Raw genomic sequence first — 23628 nt, 5'->3', positions numbered from 1 at the left:
ACGATAAGCAGTGTCCATTGATTACCACTCTCTCTCTTCTCCCCCTCAACCACCCCTTTATCCATAGCAGCAATTTGCCTCCAATGCCACACTGCTCCAATTTGTGCAGCAGTCTTCCATGTGCAATAGTATCAAAAGCCTTTCTAAGATCCAAGTATATAATATCAGTTATTCCCTGCATCCAGTTCTTTTGTGACTGCATCATAGTATCCATTCAAATTGGTCAGGCAAGACTTCCCCTTAATAAAACCATGCTGTGTCCGAGCTATAACTGAAGTCTTGTCTAGATGATCCTGCAGTGCTTCTTTAACCAGTGCCTCCATTAATTTTCCTGGAACAGAAGTTAAGCTCACAGGTCTATAATTACTTGTGTCAGCCCTTGATCCTCCTTTGTGAATTGGGGTCACATTTGCACATCTCCAGTCTATGGGTACCTCCCCTGAGTCCAAGGAAGCTCTCACAATTATGGCTAAGGGTTTGCTTACTTCCTTTGCTGCCTCCTTTAATATAACATTCACCCAGGTGCCTTTCTTGTGTTTATCTTCAACAATTTCTCCTCCACTTTACTCTCAGTTGTTACAAGGTTATCTAGCTTACTGCCAGAGTTGAATACACCTCTGGCGTTCCCCTCGCTGAATAACTCCTCATGTGTGAATGTCGATGCAAAATATTCCTTTAATTTGTTAGCTACCTGAGCAGGATCATCAACAGTTGAACCATCGATATCAAGTGGACCAATCTGATTCATCCCCTTCCTTCTAGAGTTTACATAAGTAAAGAACTCTTTGCTGTTTTTCTTTGCATCCCTTGCCAAAGATTTCTCGTAATCTGCCTAACCTCCTTTGTACCTTGGTTACAGATGAACTTATATCTATCATAGGCTTCTGTGTCACCTGTTAATTTATATGTATCCCATGCATTTTTCTTCTCTGCCATATGTCTCATTAGTTCATCTGACATCCATTTAGGCCTAAACCGTGAACAATATTTCTTAGTTGGTATGTAAAGCCTAGTAGCTTCCAAGATAAGGTCTTTGATTGCTTCCCATTTTGAATTTGCTGTTGGTAACATCATCAGTTGGTCCCACTGTATAGAATTTAAATACTGTCTCAGACCATCGTAGTCGTCTTTACGAAAGCAGTAACCCTTCCCTTTACCCATGATGGTAGTTACCTCTTTGAGTAAATCCCACTTCAGCACACTGTGATCACTGCCACTTAGTGGTTCCTCTATCTGCAGATTCTTAAAGCATGAAGAATCACTACTGATAATCAAATCAAGAGTAGTACTTCCTCTAGTTGCCTCTTGAACATGCTGATGTAGAAAACAATTATCCAATAAATCCATTAAAGCCTTGCTAGTGTGTGAGTGACCAACCCACAAATTCCAGTCAATATCTGGGAAATTAAAATCCCCCATTATAAGACTCTGATTTACTGGCCCACTCTATTTCTCTGTACAGTTTCTTATTATACTCATCAGAGTCATTAGGCCTATAGCACACTCCTACTCTCAATTTTGATTTCCCAATGCTTATGTCACACCAAACTGACTCGACACTGCACTGTCCAGCGATGTCGACTGGCTTCACTTCCTTGGATTTTGTGTTTCTTAACTAATAGAATAACCCCTCCTCCCTTCCTATCCTGTCTATCCTTTCTGTAGACGTACTCCCCAAATTCCAGTTCTGCATTCCTTATATCTGTGTGACACCATGTCTCTGATATCCCAGTAATATCCGCCTTTGATGCTTTGAGCAATACCTCAAATTCATCAAATTTATTTACCAAACTCCTAGCATTGGTGTACACGCAAGTATACATGGCTCCTGTTCTTTTTCTTAGCTACCCTAACACAACCCATGTGTTTACTTGTACCGTAATGACTCCCAGCACTCTCTGAAATATCCTGCAACTTGTTTTCCAGGCTTCTGCTCATTCCAATAGAAGCAGTGCAAGAATCACTTTCATCTCTGCCAGTGGCCACTGTTAATCTATTAGTCTTTGTATTCCCCCCCCCCCCCAAGCTAGCAGTTTTCCGACCTGCCTAACACTGCCTCGATAGTATCAGCAAATATTCTTGCACCCTTTCTATTTAAGTGTATCCCATCCCTGTAGAAGCAGTCTCTCCTGTTAACAAGTACAGACCAGGCTGAAAAAAATTCTACCCCTGGAGCCTTGCACAATCTTAACAGGGTCAAATTGATTTACATGGCTCTCATCATATACTCCCTCCTATCATGTCTGGGCAGAATTGCAGACACTTTCAAATTCAACCCTAATTCATGGCTTTTTTTCAACAGTGACCTGTACTTGTTAAATAATTCTGCCGGTCTCCTACTCTTAATATCATTAGTGCCAACGTGTACAACTATATCACCTTTTGTGCCCTTAAAAGATGATATCCACTCTACCACGTCATCAACCTTTGCCCCTGCCAGACATATACTTGTTGTTATCATTGCGATTTTTATCTGCTTTTTTTACTTTTCTGATCTTGTCACTTTGATTTAATAATGCTAGTAGTTATATCTCTGAGAAAACAAGATTTTAAAAAATTAGATTGATTGCTTATCCCGCAATCTGGTTTGTCTTTAGTTAACAGTTTTTCTGTGCTTAACATTTTAGAGTGTTAATTCAAAAATTGCAATTTATATAACATTCTGCTAACTTGAATTTTTTTGCCATGTAAACTCCTCATGCCACAACTGTGTCAGGGTGCAAATATTGTTTATAAAGGAGTTGTGGCAATAAAGTACCCAGACTGATACTGTTGTTGTTTAGCATCAGTGATTTCTGTATAATTCCATTCCTATTTAAGATAATCCTACAGTACTTCTTTAACGACTGACTTCATTATTTTCCTGGAACAGAAATCAAGCTATATAAAGCAAGGTCTATAATTGCTCACCTTGCCCTTTGATCCCCTCCTCTGTGAACAGAAGACATGTTTGCACACCTCCACTCTATAGAAACCTCCCTTGAAACTAAGGATACTCTAATAATTATGGCTAAGGGTTTGGTTACTCTTTTGCTGCTGTTTTTAATATAACTGATTAGATTGTATCAACCCCAGATGCCTTATTTACTTTTAGCTTCAGCAATTTCTCCTCCACTTTCTTTTCAGTTATAACAAAATAATTTAACAAAATGAATTTAGCTAATTCAGCATGAATTGTTGAGGAGGCTTCCACCCTGCAGTGGGTTGATAATGGCTGCAATTTATTTATTTTTATTTTTTATAACTTGATGTATCTTGGGGTTCCTCATTCCTAAAAACATCTTAATGTGTGAATGTAGGTGCAGATTATTTATTTAGCTTAGCAACCTGAACACAATCATCAATTGATATGCCATTCATGTCTATTGGGCCAGTGTTGTTCAACACTTTCCTTCTAGTATTAACGTAAGTAAAGAATTCTTTGCTATTTTTCTTTGGATTCTGGGCCAAAAACTTCATCATAATTGCCTTAGCTTGCCAACCCCCTTCCACTTACTGACCTGATTGCATGCTTGTTTGTTCTTGCTGTAGGATTCCATGCCTCCCTGCTAATTTATAATCACCCATACATTTTTCTTTTCTGCCACTAATCTCATCAGTTCATCTGGCATCCATTTAGGTCTAAATTTTGAACTGTATTTCTTAGTTGATATAAAAAGCTTAAGTAGCTTCTATGCTTACTTCTCTGAATACCTCCCATTTAGAATTTGCAGTTGGTAACATCATCAGTTGGTCCCACTAAAAGGAATTTAAACATTGTGTGAGGCCACAGTAGTTGCCTTTACGAAAGAAAAATCCCCTACCCTTGACAGTATCTTTAAGTATATATTATGATCACTGCCACTTAGTAGTTCCTTTATCTGGATATTCTTAATGCACGAGTCACTTCTGATAATCAGATCAAGAGTATTGCTTTCTCTTCTTGCCTCTCTAACATGCTGCTGTAGAAAACAGCCATCCAGTGAATCCACAAAAGCCTTGCTAGTATGTGAGTGACTAACCCACGAATTCCAGTTAACATCTGGAAAGTCAAAATCCCCCATTATGAGATATTGATTTACTGACCAACTCTATTTCTATGTGTAGTTGTTTGGTATATTCATCACAGTCATTAGGTCTATAGCACGCTCCTACTCTCATTTTTGTTTTCCCATTGCTTATGCAACACCAAACTATTTCACTAGCCACCCACATCATCAAGGTCCACTAAGATTCTATGTACAATCACTTCTTAATTTACGCATTGATGAGAGGGATTGTCATGGTCAGATTCCATTCCCTCTGATTCGTACAAGATAGGTGGGAGCCGGGGTGTTATGCCAAACTGGGAAGTGGAGGGTTCACTTGACTGCTCGCCGACTGGGCTAGCCGAGTGGGTAAAGTACCTGCCCGGCAACCCAAAGGTCGCGGGTTCGATTCCCGCCTCGGGCTTGGATCAAAGTACTGCAAAAACCTTGGGAGGTGCAATATGGCCACAGAAGCCGATGCGCCAACAACTACCAAATCAAAACAAACTTGACTGCTCTCTTGAGCGATTGAAAAAAGTTGCTTTGCATGTTGCCTCATCTCATGCAACAACTTATAGTAGCAACCAAGTTCTAGTGTAAATTTACGTTGCACTTTAGAGCTTCATTCAAGATTATGGTCTTCATCAGCTGACATATTTAGGCCTTCATGTATTAGGTTTAATGCTCTCAATATTCCTTTTACTGTCAGGCTCCATTCTTTAACCTCTGGGCTTTCACTTTCTACTGATGCCTCCTCCTCTTGAATGCGATACTGCTCCAGTGCAAACAGATCTTCATTTGACAATTTTTGATGATGCAAATCGATTAAATCATGGACATCATTTGTCTCCACTTCAGTGAACCCTATGTTTTTAGCAAGTTCCGCACATTTGTTTTAGTTTGTGCATAATCTTCATCCATATCAGCGCCTTTGAAGAAGTTGCTACAATCTGGACATAACTTAGGCCACAAACTTTGAATACAGTTATGTGGAACATCACACCATGCAGCATCAGGGAATTTTAAAGCATCTTTTATTCGAAGGCTAGTCAATATTGCTTCACACTCATCTATTTGTGGTCAGTCTTGTCAGTTAGATCAGCCAGAATACACTTTAAATACTGAGCCTTAAAAGATTTAATCACATGTTGGTCCATAGGCTGGAGTATTGAAGTTGTATTTTCCAGGGAAAAAAAAAGTCTTGATATTGGAACAGAGATCAACAATACTGGGTGGATGGCTTGTGGCATTATCAAGAATAAGTAAGATATTGAACGGAATTTCTTCTGCCTTGCAATACACTTCCAATTCTAGTCGTAACTCAGATCCAAAATAACTTCTGAAAATAATAGCAGTCGTCCACCCTTTGGTTTGAGTACCAGTACATGGGCCTATATGACCTATCGTAACCTCTAAGGGCACAAGGATTTTGATAGTGGTAAATGCATACAAGTTTCAGTTTATGCCCTTCATATTAACAGACAGAAAGAGCAACAAACAGAAGTGTTAGCGGATCTTTCGGCACCTTAAAGCCAGGTGAAATCTTTTCAGCAATGGATATATGTGTGATCAGATTTTTTCCCAATATAAACCTATTTCATTGAGGTTGAATATTTGTTTGGGTATGTACTCCCCCTCTCGTGGCACTTTCCATAAATATGGTTGCTGTGTGTTAATTTCATGTAATTTAAACACGCATAAAGTAAGAAATCGCTTTACTTCTTAATCTAAATCAGTACCCCCGCCCTCCTATTTTTTCTGTGCACATTGTATTCATCACATTCAAATTCCACATCACTTATGTCCGAGTGGCAACACATTTCTGATATCCTATTACATCTACATTTCTTGACTTAACAAGTACTTCAAATTCATCAAATTTGTTTACTATACAGCTTTAGTGTAAAAGCAAGTATACATGCTTTTGATTTTAGTAATCCTGCACAACCCATATATTTTCTTGTTCCATGATGACTCCTAGCAGCCTTTATAGTCTCTGATACCTCACTTTTCAGGTTGCTGTATGTTCCAATAGAAGCAGTGCAAGAATCACTCACCTCTGCCTTTAGCTGCTTTTAATCTGTAAGTCTATGTATTCCCCTAGGCTATTAGTTTTCCACCCCAGCTAACGCTTCTTTGATGGCATCACCAAATATTCTTGCACCCCTTCTGTGTAAGTGTATCCATCACAGTAGAAAAACATCTCTCCTGTTAATAAGCACAGACCATACTGAGAAAAATTCTACCTCGTGAGCCTTGCCTAGTCTCAAGGGCAGAATTGATTGACAGGGTTTCATGTATTCCATCCTATTGTGTCTGTGCAAAATTGCAAAAAAAACCCACATTTATTTCATAATTCAAGTTCAAAAACTAAAGAAGTATAACTTTTAATATCTAATATAAACCCCTTTGGCCCTTATAATCATCTTTATTCATTTTGGCAAGTAGTTTTTTTTTTCAGATTTTATTTTTGGCTCACAGAACCAAACTGTTATCACAGTATAAATCGTCTTCTCCTTTATTGTACTGTTTATTTTCTTTTGAGCCCTATCTGTAAGGATAGAGCTCAAAAGTTCATCTGACATCCATTTTGGCAAAAATCTTGAACAATATCTCTTAGTAATATAAAATGTGTGGTGACCTCTGCAATTACTTTTCTGAATTCTTCCAACGTCGGTGCCTCCGTAGCCAGGTGGGAAGGAGCAGCAGTACGCAGCACACGCTGCTTGATTAGACCAGGGTTCAAGCCCGTCACCACCAAATACGGAGGATGTGGAAAGGTCAGGGAATGACCACCCACCGCATATTCCCGGAGCAATATGGCCTTAGTTGCTAATGCTCCTAAAAACCAAATAACAACAACAACAGCTTCCAACATCAACGAATTTTTCAACGTCATCAGTTAGGCTCACTTAAAAGAGTTTAAAAAATGATTGAGTCCATTATAATCAACTTTGCAAAAACAAAGCTCCTTCCCTTTACCCTTGAAAATATTTATTTCTTTGACTAAAACCACGTCAACATGCTATGAACATTGTCACCTGACGATTCCTTTACTTTACAGTTTTTAATACGTGATGAATCACTACTAATGACCAGATCAAAAATGTTGCTTTCTCTCATCGAATCTCTAAAGTGTTGGTGTAGAAAATGGTCATCTAGGAAATCAAGAAATGTTTTGCCAATAATTGAACTGACAACCCACAAGTTCCATTTGATATCTGGAAAGTAAAATGCTCCATGATATTACATTCTAATTTGCTGGTCTGCTCTATTTGTCTGTATACTCTGTTCCTTATATTCATTGCAATCATTTAGCCTATAACAAACTCCAGTATGGACTTCTATTTTCTCAATGTTTGTCACATCATACTAACTCAATATTACACCAGAACCAATGTCCACTGGTTGTGTTTTTGTGTTTGTGCTTCTTAACTTGTTATACCTATATTGTCAGCATCTGGTGACTTAACCAATACTTCATACCCATCAGATTTATATAATCAAGTTAATGTGTGTCCCTATTTGTCTTTTTAGCAACTCTTACACAGCTCATGTAATTGCCAGTCCATGTTCCAGCAGGCCATGTTATGTTCCCCTTCTGCATTTCAGGCTACTTCATATCAAAATAGAAGCACTGAAAGAATCAATTTTGTCTCTGGTTAGAGCTGCTGTTAAAGTATTAGTCTGTATATCCTCTTCTCAAACTAGCAGTTTTCTGACCCCTTACGCTGCCTCGATAGCATCAGCAGATATTCTTGTACCTCCTCTACTTAACTGCATCTAATCCCTGTAAAAACAATTTATTCTGTTAGCAAGCACTGGCCATGCTAAGAAAAAGTTTATCTGTGAGCCTTGCACAATCTCTCCAGGACTGAATTGAGTGACAAGGCTCTTATCATAAACTCTGTTCTGTCGTGTCATGGCAAAATTCCAAACACTTTCAAATTCAGCCATAGCTCATGCTCTCAGCATAACCTCATACTTTTTAAGTAAAGCCTCAGAATGTCTATGCTTAACATCATTAGTACCAACATGTGCGACAGTTTCACCTTTTGTGCCCTTAAAGATGGTTGTTCTATAGTATCCAACATTTGTCCTTGGCTGACATACCCTGGTCCTTTTCCATCAATCCTTATTGCATAAAATACTCCCCATTTTCCCTGAAAATAGTCACCAATAGTAACTACCTCTTGTGGGATAGGCAGATCCTGCTCATGGTGATTCTACCATGCAGCCAAATGCATCAGGGCAGGCTCTGATGTTAAGATGGGCAGCTGAGTGCTTGATGAATCCCGTGATTTAAATTCCTTTGAGAGCAGCAACCTTTTTCTTAAAGCACTCAAACCTTGCCCAACAGAATACAAAATCTCTACTTAATTTCCTTACTCTCTCTGCACTTGGCACACACAAAGGCAACAACTGTGACATTATGTCCAGCTAGAGTCAGGTCTACACACTAAGTTCTCTGAGTAGTGCAGACAGGTTTCAAGAACAGCTTATGGAATTCTGTCAGTGATATACAGGAACCGCCAACAGGAACAAGGAGACGATTATCCCATTGTATAAGGCATTAGTCAAGCACAAGATCTAGCCCTTTGAATTTCCTCAAGGTGTTACCCTCAACTCTTTCCCATGGAGGTAACTTCTAGTTATTTGCCTCAGTGGCAGCTTAGTCTGGATTTAATTCTGGTTGCTGACTGGAGGAACTTCTGAATGCCCCTCCATGTGAGACTTCAATACTGCATACAAATTTGGAGACTTCATTTTAAGAAGGACATAATCTGTTAGAGTGCAGCGAACGATAGTGAGGTTAGTTTGGTTTGCAAAAGGGTATTCTTACCAAGAAAACTGAAATTCTGAAATTTCATTCTCTGGAAACTTGGCATCTGTGTGGTGACCTAATTGAGGTGTTTAATGCTTTAAAAGATTTAAGGAAACTAAATGCTGATGTCATCTTTACTCCTCAGATGACAGACATACAAGGAGACAAAATTAAATTAGAAAAGGATGACTGCAACGTAGCTTCATGGAAATTTGATTTCACCTAGAGAGTTATCGATTGTTGGAATAAACTTCCACAAGATGTTGTGGAAGTGGTCAGTTTGAATAAATTTAAAGAAGTATTGAGAAAACAAAGTAAGCAATATTTTTAATGGCTGATGCTGTATAACCTTGCCTTTTTACATCATTTAATATTTTGTGACTGTTTATGATTTACAGTATTATATTATATGAAATTAAGTTGTAGTGCACTGAGGTTTTGGTGTATACAAAGGATGAGATGAAATTATTAACATTGCACAATTAAATAAATTCACTCTTGCTATTTATTATTTCAGTGAAGAAGGCTTATAGATTATTGTCAATGAAAGTTCATCCAGATAAGGTAGAAGAAAAACAGAAAGCTTTGGCAACAAAGAAATTTCAGACTTTGGCTAAAGTATATTTTATTTTGTCTGATAAGGAGAAAAGAGCAATATATGATGAAACAGGTTAGTTCATATTGAATTTCTAAGCGTGTTTATATTACAGTACAAGAATTGTTTTATAGTTTTTAATGAAAAGGTTAGTGCAATTGCATAATGTTTTTTTGTAAGTGAATTACCAAACTGGTAGAATGGTATCGTTTATATCATATCTCATATTGTGGGCCCCGGGTGCCAAGCGATTGACTGAGCGATTTCTATTTGTGCTTTCACTGCGACTTTTTGATAGGTGAATTCTGCGTTCTCTTTTACGCTCCTCTCTTTGAGAAATCCTTTAATTTAGTAGCTCTTGTATCAAAAGTACTGGTAGAGAGCAAGGAAGGAAAGTAACCTTTTCTTTATTTTTCATATCTAATAGACTAACTCCTACTAATTTCGCTTGGTCACTCCAGGCACTGCTCCTGCCTCCCCGTGGCGGGGCCGGTAACCTTGGTAGAAAAGTTCATCTGCCAGGGGCTAAAAGGAGCCAAGATGGAACAAAATATGTTTCCTTGTTTAGAACCGACAAGCAGTCGGCTAAACACAGAGCACGAACATGACTCTTCGCAAGCAAAGTGGTTAAAAACCATTTCCTCTGCGACCGAGTTTCCTGCATTTTTAATAATGCATTCATTATCAGAACAGCCTCTTAGTAAGCTATCCCCCTTTCTTATCCAAAAACACTTGGAAAGTATTGCAGGGTCTCCCAAGATGGTTAAGAGATTGCAATCGGGGGACTTACTAGTAGAAACTGTCAACTGCAGGCATTCTGAAAAACTCCTGAAAGTGACAAACTTTGCAAAAATTCCAGTAAAGGTAACTGCCCATGCAACCCTAAATACATCTAAGGGTGTTATATCTAGTTGGGACCTTTTGAATGTGACAGAAGAAGAAATTAAAGAAGAGCTAAATGAACAAAATGTAATTGCTGTCAAAAGAATCATGACTAAAAGGGACAATATACTCACACCCACCAGAAGTATCATTCTCACCTTTAACAGTCCAAATCTACCCTCGACAATAAAAGCAGGATATCTACTCTGTCGCATTCATCCTTATATTCCTAATCCGTTGAGATGCTACAAATGCCAAAAGTATGGCCATTCTCAGACGGCATGCAGAGGGAACCCAGCTTGTCCCAACTGTGGATCTTCTGATCACAGTCAAAACGACTGTTCGGCAAAAGAAATGACTTGTCCTAATTGCAAGGGTAACCATCCTGCTTACTCTAAAACATGTGAGAAGTGGAAAATGGAGAAAAAAATTGTAAAATATAAAGTCGAAAACAAAGTTACTTATCGGGAAGCAAGAAAATTAATTGCACCCAGTATATCTAACCGTAGCTATGCCAGTATTGCAAAAAAATATCAAACAATAGCCACGCAAACTGATGTTACTGTTCCATCCAACATATCAATCTCCGACTGGGCTCGAGCTGTTCTTTCTCAGCAACAGTACAATATCCAGAAGCACTCAGATCAAGCAAGTAATACGCCTCTTATGATTCCAGCAAAATCTCCTCATTCGCCAATGATTGCTACACCAAATAATCCCAGTTCAACTTCAAAACAGAGTATTCAGGAAAACATCAATGGATCAAGAGTACCCATCTAAACAGGAAGATCCGATTCTTGAAATATTTGCAGAAGAAGAAGAAGAAGATATGGACACAGGTCGCCCCACCTTTCCAAAAAGAAATAAACCAAAGCCAGAACGTCACAAGACAGCCACGTCAGGTACAGCTTCTTCTAAACTCAAATAATGCCTTATATTTTACAGTGGAATTGTAGAGGCTTTAGAGGCAACATTGATGACATTCAGTACTTAATTAGACGCTACTCTCCAATGGGTTTCTGTCTGCAGGAAACCTATTTAACTGCTAAAATTTCTGTTTCTATAAAAAACTACTCAGTCTACCGAAGAGATCGGAATACATCTGACTCTGCTCGTGGTGGTGTAGCTATTTTGATTAACTCAAAGATCCCTGCTAGTCGAATCATTCTTCAAACCAAAATTGAAGCCGTTGCTGTGTGTCTGATTGCTGAGATTGAAGAACTTTTAGTACAGCTACCCTCACCAGTCTGCTTGCTAGGGGATTTCAATGGCCACCACCCTTTATGGGGATCCTCTAAATTAGATAGACAGGGCCGACTGATTGAAACTCTACTAGATAAACAAAACCTTACCATTCTTAATACTGGTACACACACCCATATACAGTTACCTACTGGACAGACTTCTGCAATTGACCTCTCGATTTGTTCTCTGATACTGTTTCCAGTCATTCAGTGGTCCGCTATGGATGATCCAATGGGAAGTGACCATTTTCCAATTGTGTGTAACCTGCTCACTACACAACTACCATTAGACCAACCCTGCAGAAAATGGAAATTTTCTAAAGCCAAATGGGCCAAATTTCAATCAGCAGTCATTCTGGACAAAGAAACTATTCAGCTACAACCTATAGATAAAGTAACCGATTATATCACATCCAGTCTTTTAGTTGCAGCAAAATACTCAATTCCATTATCAAACCCCCCAACCCGACGGCACTTCAACTACTGGTGGAACGAAGAGTGCACGAAAGCAAAGAAGGAAAAAAATAAAGCATTCAATTTATTCCATCGATTTCCGACAACAGCTAATTTAATTAGCTACAAGAAGCTAAGGGCAAAAGCGCAGTTCATTCACAGGCAAGCCAAGAAAGATTCTTGGACTCGGTTTGCATGTACTATCAACAGAGATACCGACTCCAGGATCTTCCAAGAAAATTAGACAGCTTTCTGGGAAGTTTCCAATCATCCCTTCCCCAGTTCTTTCATACAATGGACAAGAACTCTCTGGTCCTCTAGATATAGCGAATGCTTTGGGTAAAACCTTTGCCGAAGTCTCTGCTGTATCAAATTACACTCCGAAATTCCAAAAAATTAAGACCTCCACCGAACAGAGGCCCATTAACTTTAGAACCTCACTATCACTTCCGTATAATCAGCCTCATGAATATTGTGAACTTTTACAAGCCATAAAAACAACGAGAAACAGTGCAGCTGGGCCAGATGGCATATATTATGTCATGCTGCAGCATCTCGATGAGCAAAACTTACAAATGCTGCTAGTTTTCTTTAACCGGATCTTCCTGGAAAATATTTATCCAACATCTTGGCACCATGCTACAGTTTTGCCCTTTTTGAAACCTGGAAAAGATCCTTCCAGTCCTAATAGTTACAGGCCAATCTCTCTGTCAAGTTGCCTTGGTAAAATTCTTGAAAAAATGATCCACAGTCGACTCAGCTGGATCATTGAAACTGAACAACTATTGAGTAATTGTCAATATGGCTTTCGCAAAAATAGGTCCTCTCTAGATCTGATGATCAAGGCCGAATCTGAAATTCGCAATGCCTTTGTGAAAAATGAACACCTTGTCATGGTCTCCATTGATATAGAAAAGGCATTCGATACTACCTGGCGGTATGGCATTCTCAGTGACCTACATAATCTTGGTCTACGAGGCAACCTGCCTATATTCATTAGGAACTTCCTCCAGATCTGCTCTTTCCAGGTTCGATACCAAAACTCCCTTTCTTCTACATTCTTGCAGGAAGGAGTACCACAGGGGTCGGTTTTGAGCGCAACCCTATTTGCCCTTAGAATTGATTCCATTTCCAAATACTGTAGAAGCCTATCTTTATGCTGACGATCTCTCCATTTCTTGCCACTCTCAGAACATGAGATCTATAGAACGGCAATTGCAAATGTCCCTCAATAAAATTCAAAAATGGGCTGAGTTCAATGGATATCGGCTTTCCCATCAGAAAACAGTTGCTATCCACTTTTGTAACCAACGCAAATTACATATAGACCCTGAACTCCAGATATCAAATTCCAGCATCCCGATTACCAACAATATTAGATTCTTGGGATTAATATTAGACAGCAAGTTAAATTTCCTTGAGCACATTAAAGTAATACGTACTATCTGTCTGAAAAAGCTGAACATGCTTAGAGCTCTATCTGCCCAGTCTTGGGGAGCAGATTGTACAACTTTGCTGCTCTTATATAGAGCACTGATTAGATCTCGGTTAGATTACGGTGCCCCAGTTTATGATTCTTCTCGAAAGAGTGTATTACGCTGGCTCGATCCTGTACAACACAATGCACTGAGGATTGCTCTTGGTGCTTATAGGACATCACCAACCTATAGTCTATATATTGAAGCCCATGAGCCCCCTCTTTACCTCCGCAGAAAAATGTTACTACTTAAATATGCAGTCAGAATACGAAACTGTTCTCCGCACCCCATCCAACCATATCTCTTTAATCCATCATTTCACAATCTCTATAGAAATAAACCAAATAAAATACGCCCAGCAGGCCTACGGCTCCTTGAAATAGCACAAAATTGGAATGTTCCTCTCCAGAGTAGGCAGCACAGAAAGAATTATTCTTGCCCACCATGGACCCCATTTCCTCAACCAGCCTGTGATAATTATTTTCTCCAATGGGGAAAGAATCGTCTACCAACTCTGAATGTGCAGCAACTCCATGCTAGCCATATTCAAAACTGTTTTGACTTCTTACCGATATATACTGATGGTTCTAAATCTCATTCAACTGTTGGAGCAGCAGCAGTGTTTCCCTCTGCTATCATATCAGCCTCTCTTCCACCTGAGTACAGCAGCTTTTCAGCGGAATTATATGCAATTCAAATAGCTCTAGAAAATTTGACTCTTCACCCATCTGCAAAATATTTAATTTACACCGACTCTCTCAGCTCAATTAGAATAATGCAGAATTTCTCTTATAAGGATCACCCTATACTAAATCAAATCAAGTATTTGCTGTTGAAAATCGAAGATCGCCAGCAACGAGTGAACTTTTGCTGGATTCCAGCACATTCAGGCATCAAAGGGAACGAGTTGGCTGATATTTCGGCTAAAAATCCATCAACAGTAGACTTAACCTCTGCCTTTATTCCAGTTTCTGATTATAATATTATAATTCAAACAGCATTTCATGCACAATGGACAGAGCTATGGCATAAACAAACAAATAACAAACTGTTCCAGTTAAAACAGGACCCAAAATTTTGGCACTCATGCATTCAGACAGTTCGGCGAGAAGAAGTGGTACTCGCGCGGATTAGAATAGGACATACTCATCTGACTCACCTCCATCTACTCACAGGCGATGATCCTCCTCTTTGTTCACAGTGCTCTGAGCATCTAACAGTCAAACATATTTTGATTGACTGTCCACATTATCAACAACATTGAACTTCAATATTTCATTCTCTGGCTAATTTCCGTGAATGGATAACATTAAATGATATCATTGGTGAAAATGCCAATATTAATGAACTTTTCTGTTATTTGAAACAAATAGGAATGTATAAGCGACTCTGATTAGTTTCTGGCATGAAATGAGATTGAACCGTCTTCACATTAATTATTTATTTTATCTTTTCAACATACCTATGAATAGGCACAATATAGCCACAGCAGCTTGTGCGCCATTAAACACCCATACCACACACACACTCTCAACAAGTTACCTGGTATTGCACTACCTTGAATAAGTAATGCTTCACCAGTGGAGAAGACTATTGTTACTTATTCTCGGTGGGTACGACCACCACCCAGACGACTGTTTCAAGGCTATTTGGCCTATCATCGGTGTGTGGGTGTTGCAATAGTGACAACTCAATAGTGACCCTGGTGTTGCAATAGTGACAACTCAGTTATGAAGTATAACTCGACAATATGAGAGATGCCAGATGGTGTAGAACAGTTTAAACTGATAGCATCAGCAGATATTCTTGTACCTCCTCTACTTAACTGCATCTAATCCCTGTAAAAACAATTTATTCTGTTAGCAAGCACTGGCCATGCTAAGAAAAAGTTTATCTGTGAGCCTTGCACAATCTCTCCAGGACTGAATTGAGTGACAAGGCTCTTATCATAAGGGCTGTACTCTCAACCTACATAAAGATTCACTTAACGAAAAGGTTAGGCAATTGCATCATGTTTTTTTGTAAGTGAATTACCAAATTGGTAAAAATGACATTTTTATCATATCTCATATTGTGAATACCTTCACAACGAGTTGCCTGATATTGCACTACCTCAAATAAGTAATGCTTCACCGGTGGAGAAGACACCAGGGTATGGTGCCTCCGTAGCCAGGTGGGCAGGGGCAGCAGTGCATAGCGCACGCTTCTTGATTAGACCGGGATTCGAGCCCGTGACCACCAAATATGGAGGATGCGGAAAGTTCAGGGAATGACCACCGCATATCCCTGGAGCAATATGGCCTTAGTTGCTAATGCTCCTAAAAATCAAATAACAAACAAACACCGGGGTACCTACCCACCCACCGATGATAGGCCTAATAGCCTTGAAGCATAGATGGAAGTATCCACCAAGTAACAAATAAGTAACAATAATGTTCTCCACTGGCAAAATGTTACTTATCGTAGTGTAATATCAGGCAACTCATTGTGAAGGTATTCACAATACGAGACATGATAAAAACGATGCCATTTTACCAATTTGGTAATTCACTTACGAAAAAACATGATGCAGTTACCCTAACCTTTTCATTAAGTGAATCTTTATGTAGGCTGAGGCTATAGCTCTGCAAAACTCTTTCAGTTTATAGTTTTTATTATTATAATGACATTAAATTTATCATTATATAGATTTTTTTTTTTTTTTTCAATCTGCAGATTTTTATTTATAGTATTAGCAAATAATACAAAAAAAGCAAGCATATACAGCATCACTCAAAAAAAAACATAAATAATAATAAATAAATAAATATTCCCACATCACCTGTCCAGCCCCTTTAATAAATTGTTTAATTCTTCCTTAAATCTATTCAAGCTACCCACTTCTACAATACCAGATGGAAGTTTGTTCCAACGATGCCAATCAACTACCTGTTGGCTGAAAGAAAGTTTATCCCTTCCTCATTCCTTCTTCATTTTGAATTTATGTATCCTGATATGTGTTGTCTGAGGAAGAAGAAAGATGCCACCAGCATTTAGCTTACTCTGTGCATTCAAAGTCTTAATCAGATCTTCTCACAGATGCTTAGTTTCCAGATTCTGCAATTTTCACAAATGAAAGGTTTCTTTGTATGAGCGCCCTTTTGTTCCACCTCGCTAGTTTTATTGCCCTTCTCTGCATATATTCCAACAGATTAATGTGCTTTCTAAAGTGAGGCTTCAGACCTCTATGCAGTACTCACAATGTGGCCTACCCATTGCCTTATGCAACAAGATAACCACATCCTTATTCCTGAGGGCAAAATTATTGTATATCATCGACAAAATTCCATGAGCTATCCTAGCAGCTCATCTGCCCTCTTCAGAGAACTTTGTGTCTAACTGCATAATTACCTTCAGGTATTTCTTATTCTCCACTAGCCTCAGTGATTTAGAAATGCTCTTTTATAGAAATTAAATTTCACTTCTTTTGATTTATTGCTATATATAAGTTCTTGTTTATACTCCAGCACGACCACCAGGCCAGTGGAGTTTTACAATAAATTATCAATACAAACATTAATCATATTAGCAGTCACGAGCTTGAACTCCAGTCCACTCAAAGGGTGCATGCTACTGCACTCATCCTCCTGACCACTCAGCTATGTCAAACCTATCCAAAAGCTTGTAAACTTCAACTTTTGTGTATGGCTAACATGTAAGATGTAGAACATTTTGTTAAAATGAGAAATGCAGTTCAAAAATTGTGTGCAGGTGATAATTCACAGTTGGCATTGGAAATGTTTGCTGCCAACATCTTGACATACAGGATGATTCTAAATTATTGTCAGGGTTTCCATGGTCTATAATTTTCTAAACAACAAATTAAAACTGCTTATGGAATATGAAATTGTAAATCAAAAAGTTTTATTACCTATAGAATCAATACTGCAGAATGCTAAACAACTTCAACATGCATGCCTTTTGTGGCACATAAGATGTCCAAGCGATATTCAATTTCCCTCCAAGTTTTCTCCAGCATTTGTGGTGTAACTGTTTCGATCGCAGCAACAATTCTGAGCTTGAGTTCATCGAGGGAGGTCACGGGGACCTTGTACACAAATGTCCTTCACGTATCCCCACAGGAAGAAATCAAGCGGTGTAAGATCGTGTGAGTGAAAAGGCCGTGGAATCGGTCCACCACGCCCACCCAGTGCCCAGGAAAATACATGTCAAGAAATTCTCACACAATAAAAGCCCAATGTGGCGGTGCACCATCTTGCCGGAACACCACATTTGGCTGATGATTTTTCCAACTGGGGTAACAAATACAGCTGTAGCATGTCCAGATAGGTCACCGCTGTCACTGTTTTTTCCGCAAAGGAAAAGGGCCCCCAAACTTCCGAATATGACAAAGCACACCAGACATTCACCTTTGGACTATCTCTTTCGAATTCTTGAATTGCGTGACAGTTTTCTGATCCCTATATTCTGCAGTTATGACGATTTACCCTCCCTGATATGTAAGACGTTGCTTTATCACTAAATCTCCATCTCCAAAGGTAAATTTCATCAGCTTCGATATTCAACAAAATGTCTTGGGCAAATTGGAAATGACAGGGTTTATTGTTCGGCTTTAAAGCCTGCACAATCTGCAGTTTGTAGGCATGGAGGTGAAGGCGGTTATGAACAACCCTCCAAACAGCCATTTGTGGTATACCTAACTGCAAAGAAGCTTGTCTAGTTGATTTTTGTGGGCTTCGAGAAAATGCTTTGTGGATTCGATCAACGTCTTCCTGCTCCTTTTTGGTGCAGTATACTGCCAGACTCTTGAAATTGCTTTAACCAACGTCGGATAGCATTATCTAAAGGTAGATCTTTTCGATACTGAGTTCTGTAACGACATTGCATTGTGATAACGGACTTTGTTTTGAAAAACTAAAGTACACACATTGCCTTCTCTTGAACAGTCGCCATTTTGAAGTAATGCCATCATATCTCCCAGACATCAATGTGGTGAGTACAGCATTGCCAGAGGAGAGAGAACTGGAAGATTGTTGTCTTCCAGTTGTCTCTTTTTTTGATTGTTGTTTCCGGTTTGAAAATTATAGGCCACGGAAACCCCGACAATAATTTAGAATCACCCTGTATATCACTTGGTAACACATTATCAGAAATGTGACAAGGCTTTTTTTTTTTTTTTTGATAAATAATTTTAAAATTATTTAAGATAGCTATATATGGTGCAAGGAAGCTACAAGCTTTTACTCAACAAAAAGAAAGCAGCCTTCTCATGCAACCTCCTCTTCACATTAGCATTAGTTCAGGCATATGATGCAAGAAATCAAGCTTATACAGCATCAGCCAAAAAAAACCCCTTCCCGTTTCACCCCTCCGTTCACTCCAAATGTTTGTCTAGTTCAGCCTTAAATTTATTTTAACTGTCAACTTCCACAACAACAGATGGAAGTCTGTTCCAGCAATCAACTACCTGCTGGCTAAAGACAAATTTCTGCACATCAATTCTACAACTGCCTTTCCTCAATTTGAATCTATGCCCCCTCAGGTTCTTAATCTGAGCAAGTGGAAGTATCCCATCAGCATTGAGCGTGCTCAAACCATTCAAGACATTATACACTTCATTCAGATCACCTCGCAGGTGCCTACTCTCCAGGCGTTGCAGTTTGCAGAACTTAAGCCTTTCTTGGTAAAAGCACTCCTTTGTTCCTCTCATAAATCTTGTTGCCTTTCTCTGTACTCATTCTAGCAACTCAACATCCTTCCTAAAATGAGGCCTCCAGACCTGTATACAGTACTTAAGGTGTGGCTTGACCATTGCCTTATACAGAGGGATAATTACCTCCTTGTCTCTGCTAGGAAAATTCCTATATATCATTGACAAAACTCCATGACCTGCTCTGGCAGCCCATCTGCACTGCTTAGAGAACTTCGTATCTGACTGCGCAATTACCTCCAGGTTTTTTTCATTCTCCACCTCCCTGAGTGTAGTACCACACTGTTGGTATGTTTCTCTTGGGTTACTGCTATCCATATGGAGTACTTTGCATTTGTCAATGTTAAACTTCAGTTGCCACTTCTTAGCCCATCTGCATAACTTTTCTAGATCCTGTTGCAGTAGCATTCTGTCTTTACTGTCATTAAGAACCCTGCCAAACTTTGTATCATCTGCAAACTTGGACATTAAGCCTGATATATACCTTCATCGATATCATTGATAAATACACAAAACAACAGTGGGCCCAGCACCGAAACCTGGGGAACTCCACTAATAACATTAGGCTACGTACAGCAGTATCCATTTATTACCACTCTCTGTTGTCTCCCACTCACCCATCCCTTTATCCATTGCAACAACTTGCCCGTAATGCCATACTGCTCCAATTTGTACAGCAGTCTTCCATGTGCAACAGTATCAAAAGCTTTCCTGAAATCCAAGTATATGATATGGAAATTTTATTGTATTTAGTTACTTTGTGACCACATCGTAGTATCCGATCAAATTGATCAAACAAGACTTCCCCTTAACAAACTCATGTTGTGTCTGAACTATTACTGCAGTCTTGTCTAGGTGATCCTGTATAACCTCTTTAACCAGTGACTCCATTATTTTCCCCTAACTGATGTTAAACTAACAGGGTTATAATTAATTGTGTCACACTTTGAACCCCCCTTTAAGAATTGGAGATACATTTGCACATCTCCAGTCCTGGGGACCCCCTCCTGATTATAAGGATGCTTCGATAATTATGGCTAAGGGTTTGCTTACTTCCCTTGCTGCCTCCTTCAATATAATTGGATAGATTCCATTTCCCCTCAGGTGCCTTTTTTATGTTTAACTTCTACAATTTCTCCTCCACTTTGCTCTCAGTCATTACAAAATCACTTAGCTCCCTGTTAGAGTTTGATAAACTTCTGGCATTCCTCTCCTTGAATAACTCCTCATGTGTGAATGTAGAAACAAAATACTCATTCAGTTTATGAGCTACTTGAGCAGGATCCTCAATAGTTGAACCACCTATGTTAAGTGGACCAATCTGATTCATCCTCTTCCTTCTATAGTTTGCATAAGAACTCTTTGCTGTTTTGATTTTGTATCCTTTGCCAAAGATTTCTCGCAAAATGCCTTTGCCTGCCTAACCTCCTTTGTGACTTGATTACAGAATAGCTTATATCTGCCATAGGCTTCTGTTTTGCCTGATAATTTATATGCATCCCATGCATTTTTCTTATCTGCCACAAGCCTCATTAATTCATCTGACATTCATTTAGGCCTGAACCTTGAACAGTATTTCTTAGTTGAGATGAAAAGTCTAGGAGCCTCCAAGATTAAGTCCCTGAATGCTTCCCATTTAGAATTTGCAGTTGGTAAATTTTAAATGGGAAGGCTAGCTCACCTGTGTTGCAAATTGAGCTAGCCTTTCAATTTCTCCCATCTGTCAGCCTTTAACTGTTCATAGAGGTAACTTATTCTAGTTATTGTTCTCTGTGACAGCTTAGTCAGTGTAATACATCACTGTCTGCCACTCATTTGTAGAGGTCTTTATTTGATTCTGAGTTGAGGAATTTCTAAATTTCTCTTAATTTGTGGCTGTAGTTAGCCAGTCTCAGGTGAAGGAAGTATGGTTCCCCAAACAAAGTGATGCTGTATATGAGTTTGCTTCCTTTTGTTATCTTGCCCCTGCTAATATTAATTCCAGTTATTCAAACTCACTAAATAAATGAAAGCTTCCTAAAATCCAGTCTAAAACTTTTGCCCTCTAATTTGATTTTATGGGCCCAAGTTCTAATGTCATTTATAGCCTTGCAGTTTTATATTCATTCATTTTGCTGTCCCCTCTGAGATCCTTATAAATCTCAATCAGATCATTAAAGGTACCTATTTACCATATTCTGTAGCCCACATATTTGAAATATTTCCCTTTTTGTGATCTCATTTGCTGTATTTGCTCTGTTTCTTTTGCTGATCTCACCAGGCACATTGCCCATCTTCCGACCCCTTTAAGAAGCTCAATCTTTTTTAGGTGCAGTTTACAATTGTCTTAGAGTGAGATGATAACATCCCTTTTTCTTTAAGAAAATGTTCAACAAATAAATGAAAGGACACCATGAGCCTCCAAATCATAATCCTCAAAATTGATTTCTTTTACTATTTTGAATTTAATCCTTTCATGTTTACAGATTATTTTAGAATTGCTATTTCTCAGGTGCAGGACCTTGCATTTTGCCACATTAAAACAACTACCACTTGAAAGGATTAAATTGTCCTGAAAGAGCACTGCTTTTTGGGGCTGATCATTAACCACTCCCTACCTTGACATCATCTGCATATTTTGGCCTTATACACTGTATCCCTTCTTCAGTGTCATTTTAAAAAAATTGTAAAGAACAGTAGCCCCAGTCTGAGCCTTGGTCAGTTGTGGACCAATGCTGAGAAACATAAGTGATAAAAAATTTAAGTGCATATAGACAGTAATACAAGTAGTATTTATCAATCAAAATTGTTAGAAGTATTCTTTGCCTGTTCTGATTGTTCCTTAATCATGCATTTGAGAAGAGCAACAAAGAGGAAGAAGAGAAGAAACTTCTGTATAAAGTATCACACTGTGATCATTTGAAGCTGTTTGGATATTCACCCGTGTATTGTCTGTATTAATTATTTATTCATAAATGTAGTTAAAAATCAGGCCAATCCATAAATATGTAGAATTATTTCTTGCAATTAAGAAATTTATATGTTGTGTGTGTAAATTTTATACAGTATCTATTAATACTGAGACTTTCTTTTATTTATACCACAGGAACATTTGATGAGGAGAATGACATACCTCAAGAAAAAGATTGGGTAGAATATTGGAGATTATGGTTTCCTAAAGTCACCCTTAAAGATATAGAAGAATTTATGAAGAAGTACAAAGGTAAGTAAAATTTGCATAAAAGGGACGGTTTTATTTTATTTTATTTTTTTTTTTTTTTGTCAGTGAATAAAATTTCTTTCATACAGGTCGACCATCACTAATCTGGTTCCACCGCTAATTTGGACATAATTTCTGCGAACGTAATTTCAAATTTCCCAGGTCGGCGCACCGACCTGCCGCTACTGTTTTGGTGGGGTTGGTTGCATCAGCTGTTGGCACGAACTCGTAAACACTGGCAAGCCATTCCCACTTGTTTTTCTGCATTTATTATTATAACCTGCTCACATTTAGCCCCAGCCATGGCTCCAATGCATAAAGGAAGTGCCTCTCGTGGTGTAAAGTGCAAACACCGTACATCGTCCATAACAGATAAAGTTGAGCTTCTGAAAAAACTGGACAGCGGTTTGTGAAAGTTTAACTATGCTTAATTGTAAATTCCAATAATTTCTCTCAATTCCTCTTATTTAGTAATTTTCTTTTAGCCATTCCTTTTTTTTTTTTTTTTTTTTTTTTTTTACAACACACTTGTACAAACTTGCAGAAAAACAACACAATATGATGGATAATATAGCATGCTGACGAACTTGTTTTCGCAAAATCTCTAACAATACTGACAAACTTATTGTGCCGTTTGAGAGTTTATTTTATTGCAGCGCTCACTGCGCATGCACTAAACTAATCACAAACAACCTTCATATATGTATGCATGCTGTCATAGTGTCACACGTATGTGGTCGACACAGCTTCTCAAGATTTAATCTATTGGGGCCATGTCGGCCACATATATGCGACATAAAGTCTTTTTTTTATATATATGTTTTAAGCGAAAAAAACGACAACACTGACATTACAATATTTATTTTAGAATTACTAATCGAATTATTTACTAAATATTTTTTGGCCCCTGGTGAATTTTTTTCTTAAACTAGCTTGGCAGTCAATGTGTTAAAGGTAGGAGTAGGATGAGGTGGTTAGCTGTTGAGTAAACTGTATGTGCTAAAATAACCACCGGTGATCTGGCAAACTCACTAATCCTGCACCCCACAGGTCTCAGTGTTGCCAAATTAGTGATGGTCGACCTGTATTTGAGTAAGTGTTGTAAATTATTACCAGTTGAAGTTACACTTTAACTCCATGTTTTAAAAGCAACAATCTTTTTATTGACTCTGCAATACTGAGGAACCCTATATCCAAGTAATTGCTTATTTACAGACATTTCTGAATCCACTTTG

General features: G+C 38.5%; 1 protein-coding gene across 1 annotated transcript in view; it reads left to right on the top strand.

Moving 5' to 3' along the window:
- Positions 1–23628, top strand: part of LOC150089816 (dnaJ homolog subfamily C member 9) — a 49757-nt gene that overhangs the window by 9660 nt on the left and 16469 nt on the right. The window contains exons 2-3 of the mRNA XM_090368836.1: positions 9350–9502; positions 22280–22396. Of these exons, the coding sequence (XP_090224962.1) occupies positions 9350–9502; positions 22280–22396 (270 nt within the window). The remainder of the gene's footprint in view (positions 1–9349; positions 9503–22279; positions 22397–23628) is intronic.

The sequence above is a fragment of the Mastigoproctus giganteus genome, chromosome 2 (genome assembly GCF_048544385.1).
Source record: "Mastigoproctus giganteus isolate SK-2022 chromosome 2, ASM4854438v1, whole genome shotgun sequence".
Taxonomy (NCBI): Eukaryota; Metazoa; Arthropoda; class Arachnida; order Uropygi; family Thelyphonidae; genus Mastigoproctus; species Mastigoproctus giganteus.
The sequence above is the reverse complement of the archived record's forward strand: the minus strand, read 5'-3'. Positions and strand labels throughout refer to the sequence as shown.